At 37.3% G+C, this 15,295-nt stretch overlaps 1 protein-coding gene across 3 annotated transcripts in view; it reads right to left on the reverse strand.

Annotated features, from left to right (window-relative positions):
• LOC113954392 (macrophage mannose receptor 1-like) overlaps positions 1-15,024 on the reverse strand; it is a 30,848-nt gene extending 15,824 nt beyond the window's left edge. Inside the window, exons 1-14 of one of the 3 annotated variants that reach the window (XM_027658625.1) lie at positions 14,837-15,019; positions 12,192-12,587; positions 10,907-11,080; positions 8,901-9,059; positions 7,978-8,091; positions 6,462-6,608; positions 5,397-5,570; positions 4,693-4,850; positions 4,211-4,321; positions 2,941-3,056; positions 2,359-2,507; positions 1,124-1,323; positions 700-827; positions 17-104 (exon numbers count right to left, since the gene is read on the reverse strand). In XM_027658625.1, the coding sequence (XP_027514426.1) occupies positions 17-104; positions 700-827; positions 1,124-1,323; positions 2,359-2,507; positions 2,941-3,056; positions 4,211-4,321; positions 4,693-4,850; positions 5,397-5,570; positions 6,462-6,608; positions 7,978-8,091; positions 8,901-9,059; positions 10,907-11,080; positions 12,192-12,587; positions 14,837-14,906 (2,184 nt within the window). In that variant the 5' untranslated portion in view covers positions 14,907-15,019. Of the gene's footprint in view, positions 1-16; positions 105-699; positions 828-1,123; positions 1,324-2,358; positions 2,508-2,940; positions 3,057-4,210; positions 4,322-4,692; positions 4,851-5,396; positions 5,580-6,461; positions 6,609-7,977; positions 8,092-8,900; positions 9,060-10,906; positions 11,081-12,191; positions 12,588-14,836 lie in introns of all 3 variants that reach the window. The other 2 variants (XM_027658624.1, XM_027658626.1) reach the window with 2 other exon arrangements.
• Between the last annotated feature and the right edge of the window lie 271 nt (positions 15,025-15,295).

Here is a 15,295-nt window from a genome sequence, read left to right on the forward strand (position 1 = left end):
GAAGTGAAACACTCACCGGTGATCTGTCACTCCAGGAAAGGCCACCATCAGGATCCAAACACTGCAAACCTATCCAGAAAGGCTGAGATGATGGCGATTTTTTTCTAGAGTGTGAAAAAAATGTGTGGGGGAAGAAGAGGATATATATGGTTAGTGCTGCTCAATTTTACAAGGTACGTGGGATGATAACAATTATTGAAAACAAAAAGTACGGTTGGTTAACAAATTCCCATTGGCAAGTAAGTGAAGTTCACACCTTAAAATTTCCTACTTTGCAAATGGTTGTATTGAAAACAGAGCACATGGTTTTCTTTCATTGATGGTGTGATTAAAGTGTTCTTTGAGAAATAAAATGTTCAGGGCTGCTGGAAGACAAAATTTCGTTTCAAAATATTTCAATAAACAAACTTAGAAAAGGGTCTGAAGGAAAAGCATTCAACAAATTTTCTTGTTGGGTTATTTTTTTCTGAATTTAAAATATTTACAGATTATGAAAAACTTTGGGAATTCAAAAAATTTCTTTTAAAACATTACCCATCTGAGCCATTTTCTCAGTTACTTTTCTTATTATTATGATGATGAAAAACAGATAGATTTTCAACTAATTATTTCAGGAACAACACAAGAATAATACAATTTATTATTATATAATGTGTTGTTACACCAAATTATCAATTATTAGGGAGCTCATTTGCTTACTTTATTAAGTTTTCTATCACCGTTTGCTCTTTTTCACTTCTAATGGCAGCCAGGTCTCCTCCTATTTCTCTGCAGAAGTCTCGGGCTTCAAACCATGTTTTCTTTTGGTTTCCTTCTCTCACAAAATCCTGCAGATGCAGGTAGAACACCGTATTTACAGTGTGTTAAACATATGCCTTGTATAAGCAAAACAGGAAAACTTTCCATTACAATTATCATGTATAATATGGATTAAAAAGTATGCTAATTGGATAACCTTACATATCATTGATAGAGGGAAAACTGCAGTGATATTTGAACAGTTGTTCAAAAAAAAGCTTATTACATTTGTGCTATAACGTGCCCTTCTGTGAGGTTTAGATTCCCTGTCTATTTGGTGCTCTTCTGTTTAATGAGTAGGATTGTTGCAAAAACCAGTACTTACTTTGAAGCATGCATTAGTGCTATTGCTTGTATCCCAACCCAAGGGACATTTGGAATCAGAAACGGTTTCAGGAATAAGAGGAACAGTGCCTTTTTCAGCTAATTTTTTGCAGAGAAATTTTGCCTTTACTTCACAGTTCTGAACATCCCATAGTCCAGCTGCATTTCCAGTCCTTAGGGCAACACAACCAGCTTCACTCCCTTTATGAGATATATAAAAAAAAAAAAAAAAAAGTATTTTCCAGTGGTTGCCTTGACATTTTTACAACTCATGTGATTAATTTACAAAAGATTATTTGAAATATTAAGTGTAGTGTCCACTCAGAAGAAGAGCTTTGCAAAAAGAGGAAACCAGCAACTCAAGTCATTCATCATCTGCCCTCCCCTTTGACTGCATGAACAACCCCTTGCCTGCCTCTTTCCTATGCCACTCATGGCAAGGATTTGGCAGCCTGTCACCAAGGATGGAAGGGATTTCACCCTTTCTTCTCAGTTTGATTTTGCTCTTGTAAAAAATGAGGAGTCAGAAAAGAAATATTTTCATGGCAACATAGAAAAATCATAGAATAATTTAGGTTGGAAAAGATCTTTAAGATCATAGAGTCCAACCATTAACCCAGCACTGTCAGGCCCACCACTAAACCATGTCCTTCAGTGCCACATCTACACATCTTGTAAATACCTCCAGGGATGGTGACTCAGCAAATTCCCTGGGCAGCCTATTATAAGGCCTGACCACCCTTTCAGTGAAGAAATCTTTCCTAATATCCAATCTAAAAGTCTTCTGGCACAACTTGAGGCCATTTCCTCTTGCCCTGTTTCTTGTTACTTGGGAGAAGGGACCAGCCCCCACTTGTCTTCAACCTCTTTTCAGGTAGTTGTAGAAAGTGATGAGGTCCCCCCTGAGTGTTCTTTTCTTCAGGCTAAACAACCCCAGCTCCCTCAGACACTCCTCATCAGACTTTTGCTCCAAATCCTTTACCAGCTTCATTGCCCTTCTCTGGACACATTCCAGCAACCCAATGTTTTTCTGGTAGTGAGGGGCCCAAGACTGAACTCAGAATTCGAGCTGCAGCCTCACTAGTGCCGAGTACATGTATCAAAGACACTCCAGTTTCAAAGGCAGAATGTTTGTGTGGGTCATTATGGATGTGTTTTATCAAAGTTGGAAAACAGTTTAGAATTAGAACACAGGAAGTTCCTCAGTAGTATAAATTTAGTCCAATGGCAGAGTACCAGGCATTGCTGCGTTCCAGTTTGTGTACAGAACACCTTCACCAGTCACCCACTTGAAACTCCCTTGCTCTTCTTTGTCTGAGAGACCAATCCAAAAATACTTCTCAGAGCTCAGACCAGTGAGGCTGGTTAGGTAGGCTTGCTCATATCTGAAATGACAGGAGTCAGATGGCATTAAGCCTAGCTTTCCCTTAGTTTTCCATTCCTCAGCATCCAAAAATTCACAAGACTAGAATGAATGGAATCTCCATTAGCCTTTCTCTTACATGGAAATATGTTGCTTAACTGGGTTTCAGATGCTAGCTTCAATAGCAGGTGAAGCTGTGCTATACTGAAAAGCTGCTGTTTACAGAGCAGAAGTTGCTTTTGTCTGTCCTTTCAGAGTAAAGTACTGTAAAACATCAATGTGTAAATTATTTTTAGTTAGAAAATCCATAGTGCTTATTAATTATTTTTATTTCAGAAAAAGGATATTCTGTGGTTATCTGTTTTTCTTTTTTTTTCCCCAAAAAGTTCTCAACTATTTTTTAAAATTCCAGTATTGTTGCACCAGATATACAGTTTTTAAGCTTTTTTTCATACCTGTCTCCTATACTTGTTAAATATCCATTGCTCCTTTCACAGGTTTTCTTTGCTTCTGAAAATGTTACAGAGGTATGTCCAACTAGGTAGCAGTAAAAACCATGTCTTTTCCAGCCCTGTCAAGAACATGTGAAATGTAGTTGCAGTAAAAAAAGGTATATGTTATAGTACCTGAACTTCAGAGAATACTCTTAAATCAACGTATTGTTAATATAACCTAATGTGTTAATGTATTCACTTGAATTCCAGTGAACTAATGGAAATTAAACTTAGCAAACATTAAGTGCAGAAAGAAGACATTTCATATGTATAAATCTCACTTTTTGACAACTAATAATGGATACATTTTTACTGCTAAAAATGTCAGAGGGACTTAGGACTCTCCTAAGAACGAAGAGTGCATTCAGAATCAGGTGAATAAAATTTTTCCTTGCTCAGAATCGAAAAGAGTAGTCTGTGTTATAGTAGAAATGCTGACTCAAGTTTCCTAATGTTTCAAGGCTAAAGGTACAATAACTAGACTAATTAATTGCTTTAATTCATCAGCTCACCTAAAAGTCTGACTGAAGAGGTAACATGGATATAATTGAAAAGCAAAATCCTCAAAATTATGGGTGAATCCTAAGTCATTTTCCCTTTTATGGCAGCTCATAGATTACTTGCTGCACCAAAGAAAAGTAAATAAAATCTGTATTCAGTATTTGGCTGCTGCCTAGTTCCGTTGAGCACGAGTCTCAACTCTGCTCCTCCTATGGGCCTTGTGGGAAAGGTTACTAAATATAGAATAGTAGTAAATAGAAAAGTAAAAAGAGGGAAAAGAGAAGGAAAAAACCCGAGTAATATACAATAATTTCTTCAAAACAAATTCACTGAAAAGTGATTTTATTGTTTTGATTTGGCTTGAATAGTGAGATTTGTCATCGTCTTGCATCATGCCGCATAGTCCAGAAATTGTTAGCAGTCCCTACTACAGCTTCAATAACCACAGTTGGTTGTAGAACAATATAAAAAATATGCAGAAAACCACAGTAATGGCTCTAACCCCTTTCACAGAGAGTTCTTATATAATAGGCCTGACTCATATTCTCTAAAAAAAAATTCAAAATATCTTTATTTTAAATAAGGGATTGTAGTGAAAATTATCACCCTGAATTTTTTGTAGAATCACACTTGTTAGGGAAGACAGAAAAAAATAGTTTCAGTGTCAAGTGGAGTTTACGAAAACAATGGATTTTTGCTAACCAGATTCTTGGATATGCTTTCCTCTTACCTTCATGCAGGCAGGATCAGTCTTTGCTGTTTCAGAAACTCCTTGTAGTGGGCCTCTTCTGCAGATGTAACCTAATTTTCTGTCACAAGCATTGTCTGCCCAGTATCCATCCTAGTTGCAATTTGGGAAGAGGTGAATTTAAAAGAAATTATTATTTCTTTTAAATATTGTTTCAATGGGACAATGAAGATCTGTACTTTTTAGTGAATTCTGAGTATTTGTGCTTAATGAAGAGGTTAATGTTATTCTAAGTGGCCCTGGCAAGCTGTTAACGTTTGCTTGGTATATAATGTACACTCACGATCAGATATGAATGTTCATCTAGTTATGTATAATTTCATTTTAAATTTCATTTAGGACAATCATATGTCTGAATGAAGATACCACTCTCTGATTTGTTGCTAAGTTGAATTAAAAGAACCCTCTAGAAATATAACCAAAACTCAAATAGTACAGTGCTACACAAATGAGGAATGATTCACCTTTCCTGCCATAATGACACAATTTTCTTGCCCATTGACTTCATGGGTTGGTTCTCCAGGCAACCATTTGGTATATGTAACAGGAGTCCCATCACTCCACTCAAAGTACATTTGAGTTTTGAGGTCATTCAGGCCAATCCACAGCTCATCCACAGCTTCTAGAACAGAGAGTCATCTGTGTTATTACCCAAGTTGAAACAGTCCTTTGGAGCAAGATTTTGTGGAAATGAGCTGAAATTGCAATGTTACAATGCAAATTCATCTATATTGAAAGACAGAGGAGATTGTTTTTAATCCTAATTCACATTCTTCTTTCAAGAAGTTAAAAATGAGATACCAGCAGGAAATAAGATTCCTCAGCTTTATCAGTAAAGTCCATTGCTGTATCTACAGCTACAAGGTGTCTGAGGCAGATAATCAGTCCAAATACCGCAGTAACTAGAGCTGTTATTTCCTTCAAGTGATTTCATGCAGTGAAAAACTAATGAAAATCAAATTGAAAAGAATGAAAACAAAAATGAAGAAAGCATAATGATTCCTCTTGTGGTTTGTTGGTGTTTGAGGCTTTTCTAACCTATGTATCTGTGGCCTTCCCTATAAATATTTGTAATAAATGAATAAGAATTATTTTATTTAAACCCTGTAAGATTTCTAATAATACAGTTCTGCATTTGTACCAAACTCTGCCCTGTAGAAACACTCACGGTAGCCAAGCTGAGACAGTATGAAGCCATGCTCCTCAGGGTTGTGGATACTGGCCAGATTGCCATTGCTCTCATTGCAGGAAATTAGGGCCTCTCTCCATTCTTTGGGGTCTCTGTGAACCATGAAACAGTGACCTCCATAGGGTAACCATCCTTCTGGGCATTTAACAGGCTCTGCATTCCCTTAAAATCAATAGATATTTCAAATTTTTAAAGTGCAAACGGAAGTCTAGAATAACTGCAATTACATTGAAAATCAGTTAATTAACTAATTAGGATTAAAGTTATTACAAATTAGCAGTACTTCTATTCATTCCTCACACATATATTTTAGTCTGTGTGATTTTACTCACTGTACTTTTACAAAAAACCTACCGCGTCTTACCAAAAGAGGAAAATACTGGAACCAGTGGTTACTGGGCTTCACTACTGTGAAGTATTCACTGTTGGACAGAGGAATATTTTGGAATTTTGTATATAATGTTTCCACACAATATATCCTACCCAGTTATGTTCTGCATATTTCATAAAGGCATTATTACTGTAGCACAAGTAATTCTCTGCACACGTGGCTTCCCATACTGAGTCTCATTAAATAAATCAGAGAGAAGTGTACTAGAAAAGTGTTCTGAAGGAACTTGCTCTTTTTTACCATCTTTCTAGGCTACAGGCAACACCACCAAGATGTTGCTTTGAGCCTACCAGTGCCACTTTGCCAAGCCTTCAGTGATAAACCTCAGTGTTTTCATTAGAATGCGCTGCAGGAAGGGTGAGGCATCTCTAACTATATTTTCATGTCCATGCAGACCATGATACTTTCATAATAGTGTACACCTTATCCCAGTAAAAATGCTTCTGTGGTTACTGGGTACCAGGAACATTTTCAGTATTTAAATATATTTGGCTAAAGAAATTACAGTGTGCTTTTTTCTGTACTCCTTGTTATAGCAGAAGAACAAATTAAAATGCCTACTTTATTTTTAAATTTCAAATAGCCATTAAATATAATTTCAGTGACACAAATTCTGTCTTTATCAAAATGTTTTTTTTATTTACTTGACATACCTGATGAAAGAATGAAAGGATCCATTGTGGAGTTTTCCTTTTTACAGATATAGCCAAGTTTCAGATCACATGGCTTGTTTTCCCATTTAGCATCTCTTCTGGGATTTAGTACTGCACAGAGTTTCTCAGACTCAGGCTCAGGGCTTCCTTCATGGAATAAAAACCGAATTATTTTTATGTAGCACAGGTTTTATGTCAGTAACTAAAAGAACAGTTTACATCCAGCGTTCTAATGTGTCAGTCGTAGGCTCATGACTTCATTGCTACAATTATTTTTCTACGAGAGATAAGAAAATGTAATTTAGAAGTACCCATCAAAACATTTCTTTATATGCTTATTGCATAATTCACACTTTCTGCCACATTTGATGGCAGCGTAATGGTCTCAAAAATAAGACAGTCCTGTAAGTTTTGTGAAAATTGTTGGGTTGCTCAGAAGAGAGACTGTAGTATGCGCTGGTGGAAAGGTTGCATTAAATGGCCCTTTGAAAAGGTCATTTCTGCATGCCCCTTTGGCAACTTGGATGCAGATTTGTGCCTTGCTGCAAGCAGAGCATCCTCACTATTGCTGAGTGTCTCTCCTCTGCCTGCCTCTTCAATGAACCCTCCAGGAGTTTCTCCAGGACCACGATCCCTATCTGGTGAATGGTCAGTGTTTTCCTCTTCTCAGAGAGGTCCACAGTGTGATGAATTAATTTTTTTATTCCCCCTCCCCCGAAAGTTACAACTTAAAACAACTTTGTAGTTAACTGGAAATGTGTATATGAACTCATGATCACAGTCATCATGTGGGGATACAGGAGCTCTGGGTGTGTGGGCTGATTGACCTGAGAGCCAACTCCTCTTCTCTGCAAGGCTTAAGGAATTTGACCAGCTCAACAGAAGGTACAAAATCCTGTACCAGACTAAGCGTCTCTAGGCTTTTCCTTCATCCTTTGTGCCAGATAAAAGCAGGTGACATCTCTGAAACTTAGAAAGGCCAAAAGATGGACCATGCTTGGATTTATTCAGCATCTGCTGCAATTGATTGTTGCCATGGCAATCATTAAGAGGCCTTCAAAGATAAACTGACAGTGGTGTGAACTCTATTTACAGGCTCTCTTGAATGCTGAAGAGGATAGAAGAGTAGAAAAGCATAAGAGGAAGACTTTCCAAGAGTGATGCTCACTGACAGCTGAGTCCTTGCAGGTTGCAGGATCTGATAATCCTTGTGACAGTTGTAAAGACACAGAGGATTTAAGGACTTGGAGACATTCCCAGTTTGCTACAGCTCATCTAGTGCTTTTTACTTTATCTGCTTCTCTTAGGAGATGAGACTATTTAGCTCTTCTTGAAATTCCATAAGGTACATCTAGTGAAGGAAAGCATAATTGTCAGATTTTCCATGTCACATCTCCCATACCTTTCAGCTCCATTTCCTCATGTTCATGGGAAATACTACAGGACTTCAATTAATATGCATTCATCATACTGATGAGAAATATTAATTCCTAAAACTGTTAAAAAAGATTATTACCTGGTGCCCAGTTAAAGTATCTGAAGGGAATGCCACCACTCCACTGCCAGCCGCTGTTGAGATTCAGGTTGTTAAGCCCAATCCAGAGAGAGGATCTCTTGCTGTCAATCAGATCTAGGCAACCAAAAGAATTGAATTCCGATAAGATTTGTTAGGAAATGTTCTGTATTTTCAAAGGTTAGAAGAAGATATTAAAAGTCTGCTTAGTGATTTCTAAGTTCAGTACAGAATCCATGTTTACTGGTAATAAACTGAAAGGGGTTTTTCTGTAAATAAAGGGTAGAGAATTGCAAAAGACTATTTTACAAAGTAGTTTGTCTGAATTTAGTGCTATTCTACAGTTATATGTAAACAATAAGCTTTGTAAATGGAAAGACTGAATTGCTATTATTAATACTGTTACAACTTTTCTTGATTGTGAAGCAATTGACATTGGACATTCATCCTACAGAATGTGCATACATCCAGAAAGTCTTCAAATTTTTAGGAGTCTTCTGTATAAAATTTGCATGGTATTTCCAAAAAACTATTTCATTAGATATACTTGAAGAATACTGATTCATTAACATGAAAGTCATATAATGACTGCCTCCTAAAATGTTGTTTCTTCTTCTAAGGTCCCTTTCTAGGACCTTTCTGGTGTTTTCTGAGCTTGAGCTAACTTTTGCTTAATTATCTGGAAATTCTTAAATAATAATATAAATAATTTCAAATGGCAATTCCACAACTTACAGAAGTTCCACCTATAAAAAGCTTAATTTACAGTAATTTTGCTATTTCTGATTAGTGCATATATATAATATACATGTGGGGTTTTTTTCATCAGCTATTCATTGTAAAGTGCTTAAAACCCTGAAACCTTTGAAATCAGTTACAAAAACCTCTCTGACACATTTTTTATTGAATCTTGATTATTAGTTCACCTCTTAGATACGTATGTTCATGTATCTCTGTAACACTGAGTAATTCTGCGTTCTGTTGCTGACAGCTCTTCCTTGCTTGGTGCCATGTGAGAGCTGACTGGTAGTTTATCTGGTAGTAGGTTCCTGTCAAAGGATCTGTACTCCAAAATCTGTCATTGTCTGTGTGAGAGAAAGGAGATTTACTATCTCAGTTTGTAATAAACATTTTACACAAAATGTTATGGCAAAATTCTCCTGCAAGCTTACTTGTGAAATGACACTCTGGAGCAAGCAAGTTAGCTTGATCTTTGTTAAGTAAAAGAGGGTTTGCAATTTAAAGTAGCAGAGATAGACCTTCATTCTTTATTTTTTACTTTCCTCTTCAAATTTTATAATCTCCAGATTAAAAAAAACCTGTAAAGATATCAATAAAGCAAAACTGTATCTTAGTCATTGTCTACTCTGAAATCCTGTTCAGCAGCTCACAGACTATGTCCAAGTTTATTCTTGGCTGAAATACAACTGAAGTACAAACATTTCCGGTAATGGAAACTTTGCTTTTGAAATTATGCCATCACTAATTACATTGAAGATTCTACAGGCTTGGAAGAGAGCAGCTGGAAAGCTTTCCAGTGGAAAAGAAGTTGGAGGTGTTGTTTGATAACCAGCTGAACATGAGCCAGCAGTGTGCCCAGGTGGCCAAGAAGACCAGTGGCATCCTGGCTTGTATCAGGAATAGTGGGGCCAGCAGGACCAGGACAGTGATTGTCCCCCTGTACTTGGGGGACACTGGTGACACCGCACCTCAAATACTGGGATCAGTTTTGGGTTCCTTGCCAAAGAAAGACATTGAGAAGGGCAAGAGAGCTGGGGAAGGGTCCAGTGAGGAACAGATGAGGAGCTGGAGTTGTATTTGTTGTCTGGCATGTGTTCTGGAGTTTAGAAATTGTCTTCTGAGAGCTCACTGTTAGCAAAACTGTTCCCTGGGCAAGTGCTGAAATAAGCTGTGATTACAACTTGTCCTAAATTTTGCTTTTCTTGAGAAAAAGTTATTAAATTTCTTGAATGTTTATTAGAGGAAATGTTTTCTATTTCTTATTGTGTTTTTTTTTTTTGCTGATTCACAGATTTTTAACATTCTTTTTTAACTGTAGACTCAAGTGTTAGTGATAATGTCCAATCAATTTTATAATGCCAAACACTTCATGTTTTCTGGTTTATATAGAGAGGATGTTATGGGATTTTTCAAGCTACTGCTTGCAATATTGCACCAGGGAATAATTTTCATCAAATCAGTCAAAATGATGGTGGTAGTTGGGGGTTGTGAGTGAGATGAACCTGATTTCCCAGGGCAATGCTCCTATCAAAATGACAAATGCTGATTCTATGGTATCACACTGAAAAATTAGGTTTGAGGCAGCATTTTTAATATCTTCATTAACACCATATTTTGGTTTTCTTCATCCTGCACCCCAGTGCACATACTTTTATCTGTTCATATAGCATTATCTTGTAATGTATTCTGAAACATTACAAGGGAAATGCTGACAGTGCAGAAATAGTTTTCAGTAAGATCTTTGAGCCACTCTTCTTATCTTATGTCTTTCAGAAGACAAAATACATACTCCCATGTACTGTAGATCAATCTTGTTATACAGAACAGGGCTTTGTTTGGGTAGAAAAGGTTATACTACTGCTACCACAAGTATCAATGAGTATTAGTCTGTGAATAGCGTCTCAATTTTTAGGTGATTCTATGCTGAAGACAGTCATATTAAAGCACACTACTCTTTTCCTGTGTGTTGACAACTGATGGACACGCCCAGACAACTTTCAGCCTGACTACAGACTAATAGCAAACAGATTAATTTTTCTGTTAGGAATGTTATGTTTTGAGAGAGACATTTTTGAGTAAAATTAGGTCATTATAAGGTTTTTCCTTTCCGTATTATTGACAGCATCTCAGTATTGATCTAGTTACCGAACAATGTTGTGTTATAATATTTATGTCAGCATGTGGGACTTACTGGCAGTTGGACAGAACCCATACAAATGGTCCACGTTGAAGTCGGGCGTTGTTGCACACCAGAGCAAGCCATCTGACCTGCCAGCAGCAGTACACTCAACATACCATCTACCACTCAGCTGGAAGGGGAAGGTACATGGAGCTCCGTTGGAATTTCCTAACAGTGTAAACAGATCTGAGGGGGCAAAGATAAATTTTATTACATGTACATGAATCTGCGTATCTGTACACTCGATAAGACTACATGGAGAAAGCATGGCAGTTGTTATACCAGTGTAACAGGGAAACTGCTGTCACCAGCAGTGTCTTTCGTGGAAGTTCTTGGTAGGGCTTGCAATTTACTGTTTGCTTTTGGGGTACATCATTGCTGTAACAGCTGGAAATAGAGCAGTTCCATACTGTAGCCAACTATGAAAGAACTGTAGAGATTTTTGTCTCATATATTTAAGTATAATTTTCTAAAAGTAGAAATTGTTTTATTATGTAACTTAATTTCCTATCATTCATTAAAAGTAACTCATTGATTTAATTGTTAAATGTTGCCGGATTTTTGGCATCTGGAATCTTGTAGAGCAACTGAAGGTAGCATGCATGAGATTATTTCCTTACATTTAATACTGGTCTATTACTTAGAGATTTTTGCCTTTCTTCCAACAATACTAATACAATCTCAGTAGTAAGAGTATACAGTTAAATCAAGTGCTTTGATTATAGTCGTAGAGTGACAAAATTGGTCAGGTTGGGAGGGACCACAGTGGATGATCTGGCCCAACCTCCCTACTTAAGCAGGGCCATCCTAGGGCATATGGCATAGGGTTGTATCCAGACAGATATTGAATGTCTCCAGTGAGGGATACTCCACAATCTCTCTGGGCAATCTGTTCCAGTGGTTGGTCATTTGCACAGTAAAGAAGTTCGTCCTCATATTCAGGTGAAATTTTCTGTGCATCAGTTTTTTTCCACTGCCTCTTATATTATTGCTAGGCATCACTGAGAAAAGTGGTTAATGTTAACAATTAAAAATAACCTCCACCTTTGCTTTAAAAGTAAAGAAAAAACAAAGCACATTTTTTGCACATACTGCATGCTGTCTGAACCTAAGCAGCTGTGTTTCTCCAGGATGGAGGATACAAGCCTGAATATGTGAACTAATCATCCTCTAGTCCACCATTGCCTCAGGGGGAACAGCTGATGTTAGACTAAGGGGAGCAGAAGTCATAGAACCATATCTGTGATGGGAAACAAATGCATTCAATAAACCATCAAGGTTAACGTTTAAACTTTACCTTCATGGCCTCGAGAACACAAATCATCCATAGTTCCATAGATCTTCCACTTATTCATTGTATCTGATCCTGTTTTCAGCACAATGTTTTCTTTTTTTTTGCCAGCACTGAGAAAGAAATCTTCCCCTTGGATTGCCAAGGTCTCATTTCTGCATTCCCATTTCTGGAATTCACTTTTCTTGTTGCATGGGTACAGAGAAATTTTAGCATGGTTTTGCTTGTAGGGCACTCCCAAACATTGTGCAAATGCCATGCTCATCAGCTGATGATCAGAGACCCATCTGAATTTTTGTAAGTCGGTGTTTTTCCTGCACGTGGCTGTAGTGACTACCTCAGAACTCTGAGCGCTTAAACAGAGCTTAATATCCTCATTGTATATTAAAAATATTTCACTGTCTGTAAAACAAAAAATTCAGGATTACTGTATTTATGGTGAGCACATGGTGAAGGAGCTTGTGCAGAGAAAGATGAGCTGTTGACTCTATGCTGATCTGACTCATGTCAGGACACTGCAAATATGAGTCACATTTGAAAGGATCAAATGGTATTTTCAAGACTTATTTCATTCTGGGAGGGAAAAATAAGTGCAGCTCATGTAAGTACATGTAAATACAATACAGAGAAATAAGAATACATAAAACACATTATGGCAACTTCAAAAATGTCATCATTATAATGGAATTTAATTTTCTCCTGAAATGTACATTTCATTCAAGATTTCCAAAGGACACCTTACTGAAAATTTGTAAGTTTGCCATCACTTCATGCCTTATAGATTTAGCTCATGTCGCATACACTTCCATGGGGTGGCATTTGTGCTTAATACAGTTAAATGAGTGAGCCTTCTGTGACTCTTGCTTCTTCTGGAATTGGCATGTTCTGTTATGGTTTGGGGTTTTTTTTTTAGAATTAAAAAACTGAGTAATGGTGACTCGTTATCTTACCTCATTCCAGTATCCTTTCATTAGTATGTCCATCATAAGAAGTCAACACAATTCACACAATCAAATCACAAACATTCTCACAAGAACTGGGCAGCATGTGGAGGTACAGATGCTGCAGGTGTGGGCCTCTGTGATAGTGCAATGTGAGTGTTGAATAAGGTGCTTAACACTCTTAAAGAGTTGCAGGCAGCCTAATTTAGTAATCCATTGAAACAAGTATCCCCTGCTGGTAAGGACTGACCAGAACTGCAGCTGTACTATCGACATGCAAAGTAGGTCAGCCTGAGCACACAGCTGCATGCTTTTCAAAATTCCAGGAAGCAAACAGCTATCACATGGCTTTGGGTCATGAGGGTTTGGAATTTGGACTACAAGGAATATTCTAGGCCCTATGGAACAGAAGGGCAAATCTTTACCCTTCAGTTCTCTGTACCTCAAATCATTACCTGGAAACAGAGATACAGCATTGTTCCCATATCCATCTGATAGAATAAGACATAAGGGCCAGTTAGCTACCCCTCCAAACACTAAAGTAAATTTCTAGAACTGAAGGATGTTAGGTCAAGCCACTGTTAAGTAGTGAACAGAGGAGAAAGTGTCTGGAAATTTCTGGGATGCTGTGACAGAAAGAATAGTTCTTGAGCCCTCAGAGAAAGTCCCTGTATTACTTAGATCAGCTCAGTAAAACATGGAAGTGCCACTTCTGCAAATCTAAATTTGAGGCTGAGACCTAGTTTCTTCTTTTCTTGTCCATTTTGGCAAAATGTTTTAAATGTTATTAAATCTTTAATTTCTTACTGCTAAATAAATAGGTGCTTAGTGTAGTCCCCTAAGTTTCAGCTATTGTCCCGCATAGTATTTTTGGGACTAATAATACAAGTTCTTGCTGGAAACTATGAGGTTCCTACTTGTGGGTTTGGTTGCCAGCTCACGGACCAGGCAGGGGACCCCCTTTTTGCACAGGGCAATGCTGGTGCAGCTCACATGACACAGCATCTGCTTTTGGAAGCTGTGATATGTATCCCACTCCACAAATCTAATGAACTGAAGGATAAAGAAAAAATGTCCTTGAACATTGTCATCATCCTTACATCAAAAGGGAGCTGTGATCTGTCTTTAGTCAACTTCAGAGCCTTAACTATGCCTCTCCTCCTTACTCTGAAAGCTGTAATGGTTATTCCAGGGTTATTCTTGACTCCCATATATTTCTAATTTTTTTTTTCCACTGGCAGCCATGGTATTACATCTTATATCAATCCACAAGTTCCATCTCATCCCACATAATCTCATGCTAATCTTATGCTAATCTCATAAAATACCCGATTTAATTCCTTTTTCTTTTTGATTTTTTCTAAGTCAGTCACATATACAGACAAGGACTATGGACCACCCTGTGAAGTCCATCTACTTCACAGAGCAGACATAATCAATAACTAATTTTTACCCAAAAGTCAATCTTTATCCACTGATTCCCAGCTTTACCCCTTTTTAACTCTTCTCAACTCTTTTAAAGTAAAAAAAAAACCCATCATTTGTATCTGTCTTTTATAAGTTCCAGTGGATCACTCCTGTTAGGACAAATATGAAATGTAGAGTAGTCAAGCTGTGTGAAAATCTTAAAGAGCCTGAGAAACCAGCAAGACAACAAAGATGCCCACTTTCACATCCACTTTTTCAGAGGATAGGAAAAAATAGACTCACCAAGTGTCTGAAAAGCAGTACAAACAAATGAGAGGAAAACTAAGACTGTAGAAAAGGTCAAGTGTTTCATTCTGTCTTCTTATTTGCAAAGAGATGAGCTGAAATTGATTGTTGCAGTGGAGGTCCTTAAGGAATCAGTTGGTGCTGGTTCCTTCTCAGTTTTGGAGATTTTTAGTTGAAAGAGAAAACTCTGGGCTCTAAATAAGGAAATATCCTGTCACGTGTGGTATTTTGAAATCTATAAATAATTACAAAATTCAGACTTTGCATCTGAAAGCGAAATTTCCATCCATTCAAATGCAAGTGGTAAAGTTTTAAGAGTTCAACATCGTTCCGATGAATTATTTTTAACATTCTTGGTTCTGCTTGAAATTGTAACATTCTGACCCTCAAAGACAAAGAAGTAGGGAGTGCACTTAAATGGATGTATTTTAAATAAATACCTAGGAAACTCAGAAA

The sequence above is a fragment of the Corapipo altera genome, unplaced genomic scaffold (assembly GCF_003945725.1).
Source record: "Corapipo altera isolate COAL_440 unplaced genomic scaffold, ASM394572v1 63, whole genome shotgun sequence".
NCBI lineage: Eukaryota > Metazoa > Chordata > Aves > Passeriformes > Pipridae > Corapipo > Corapipo altera.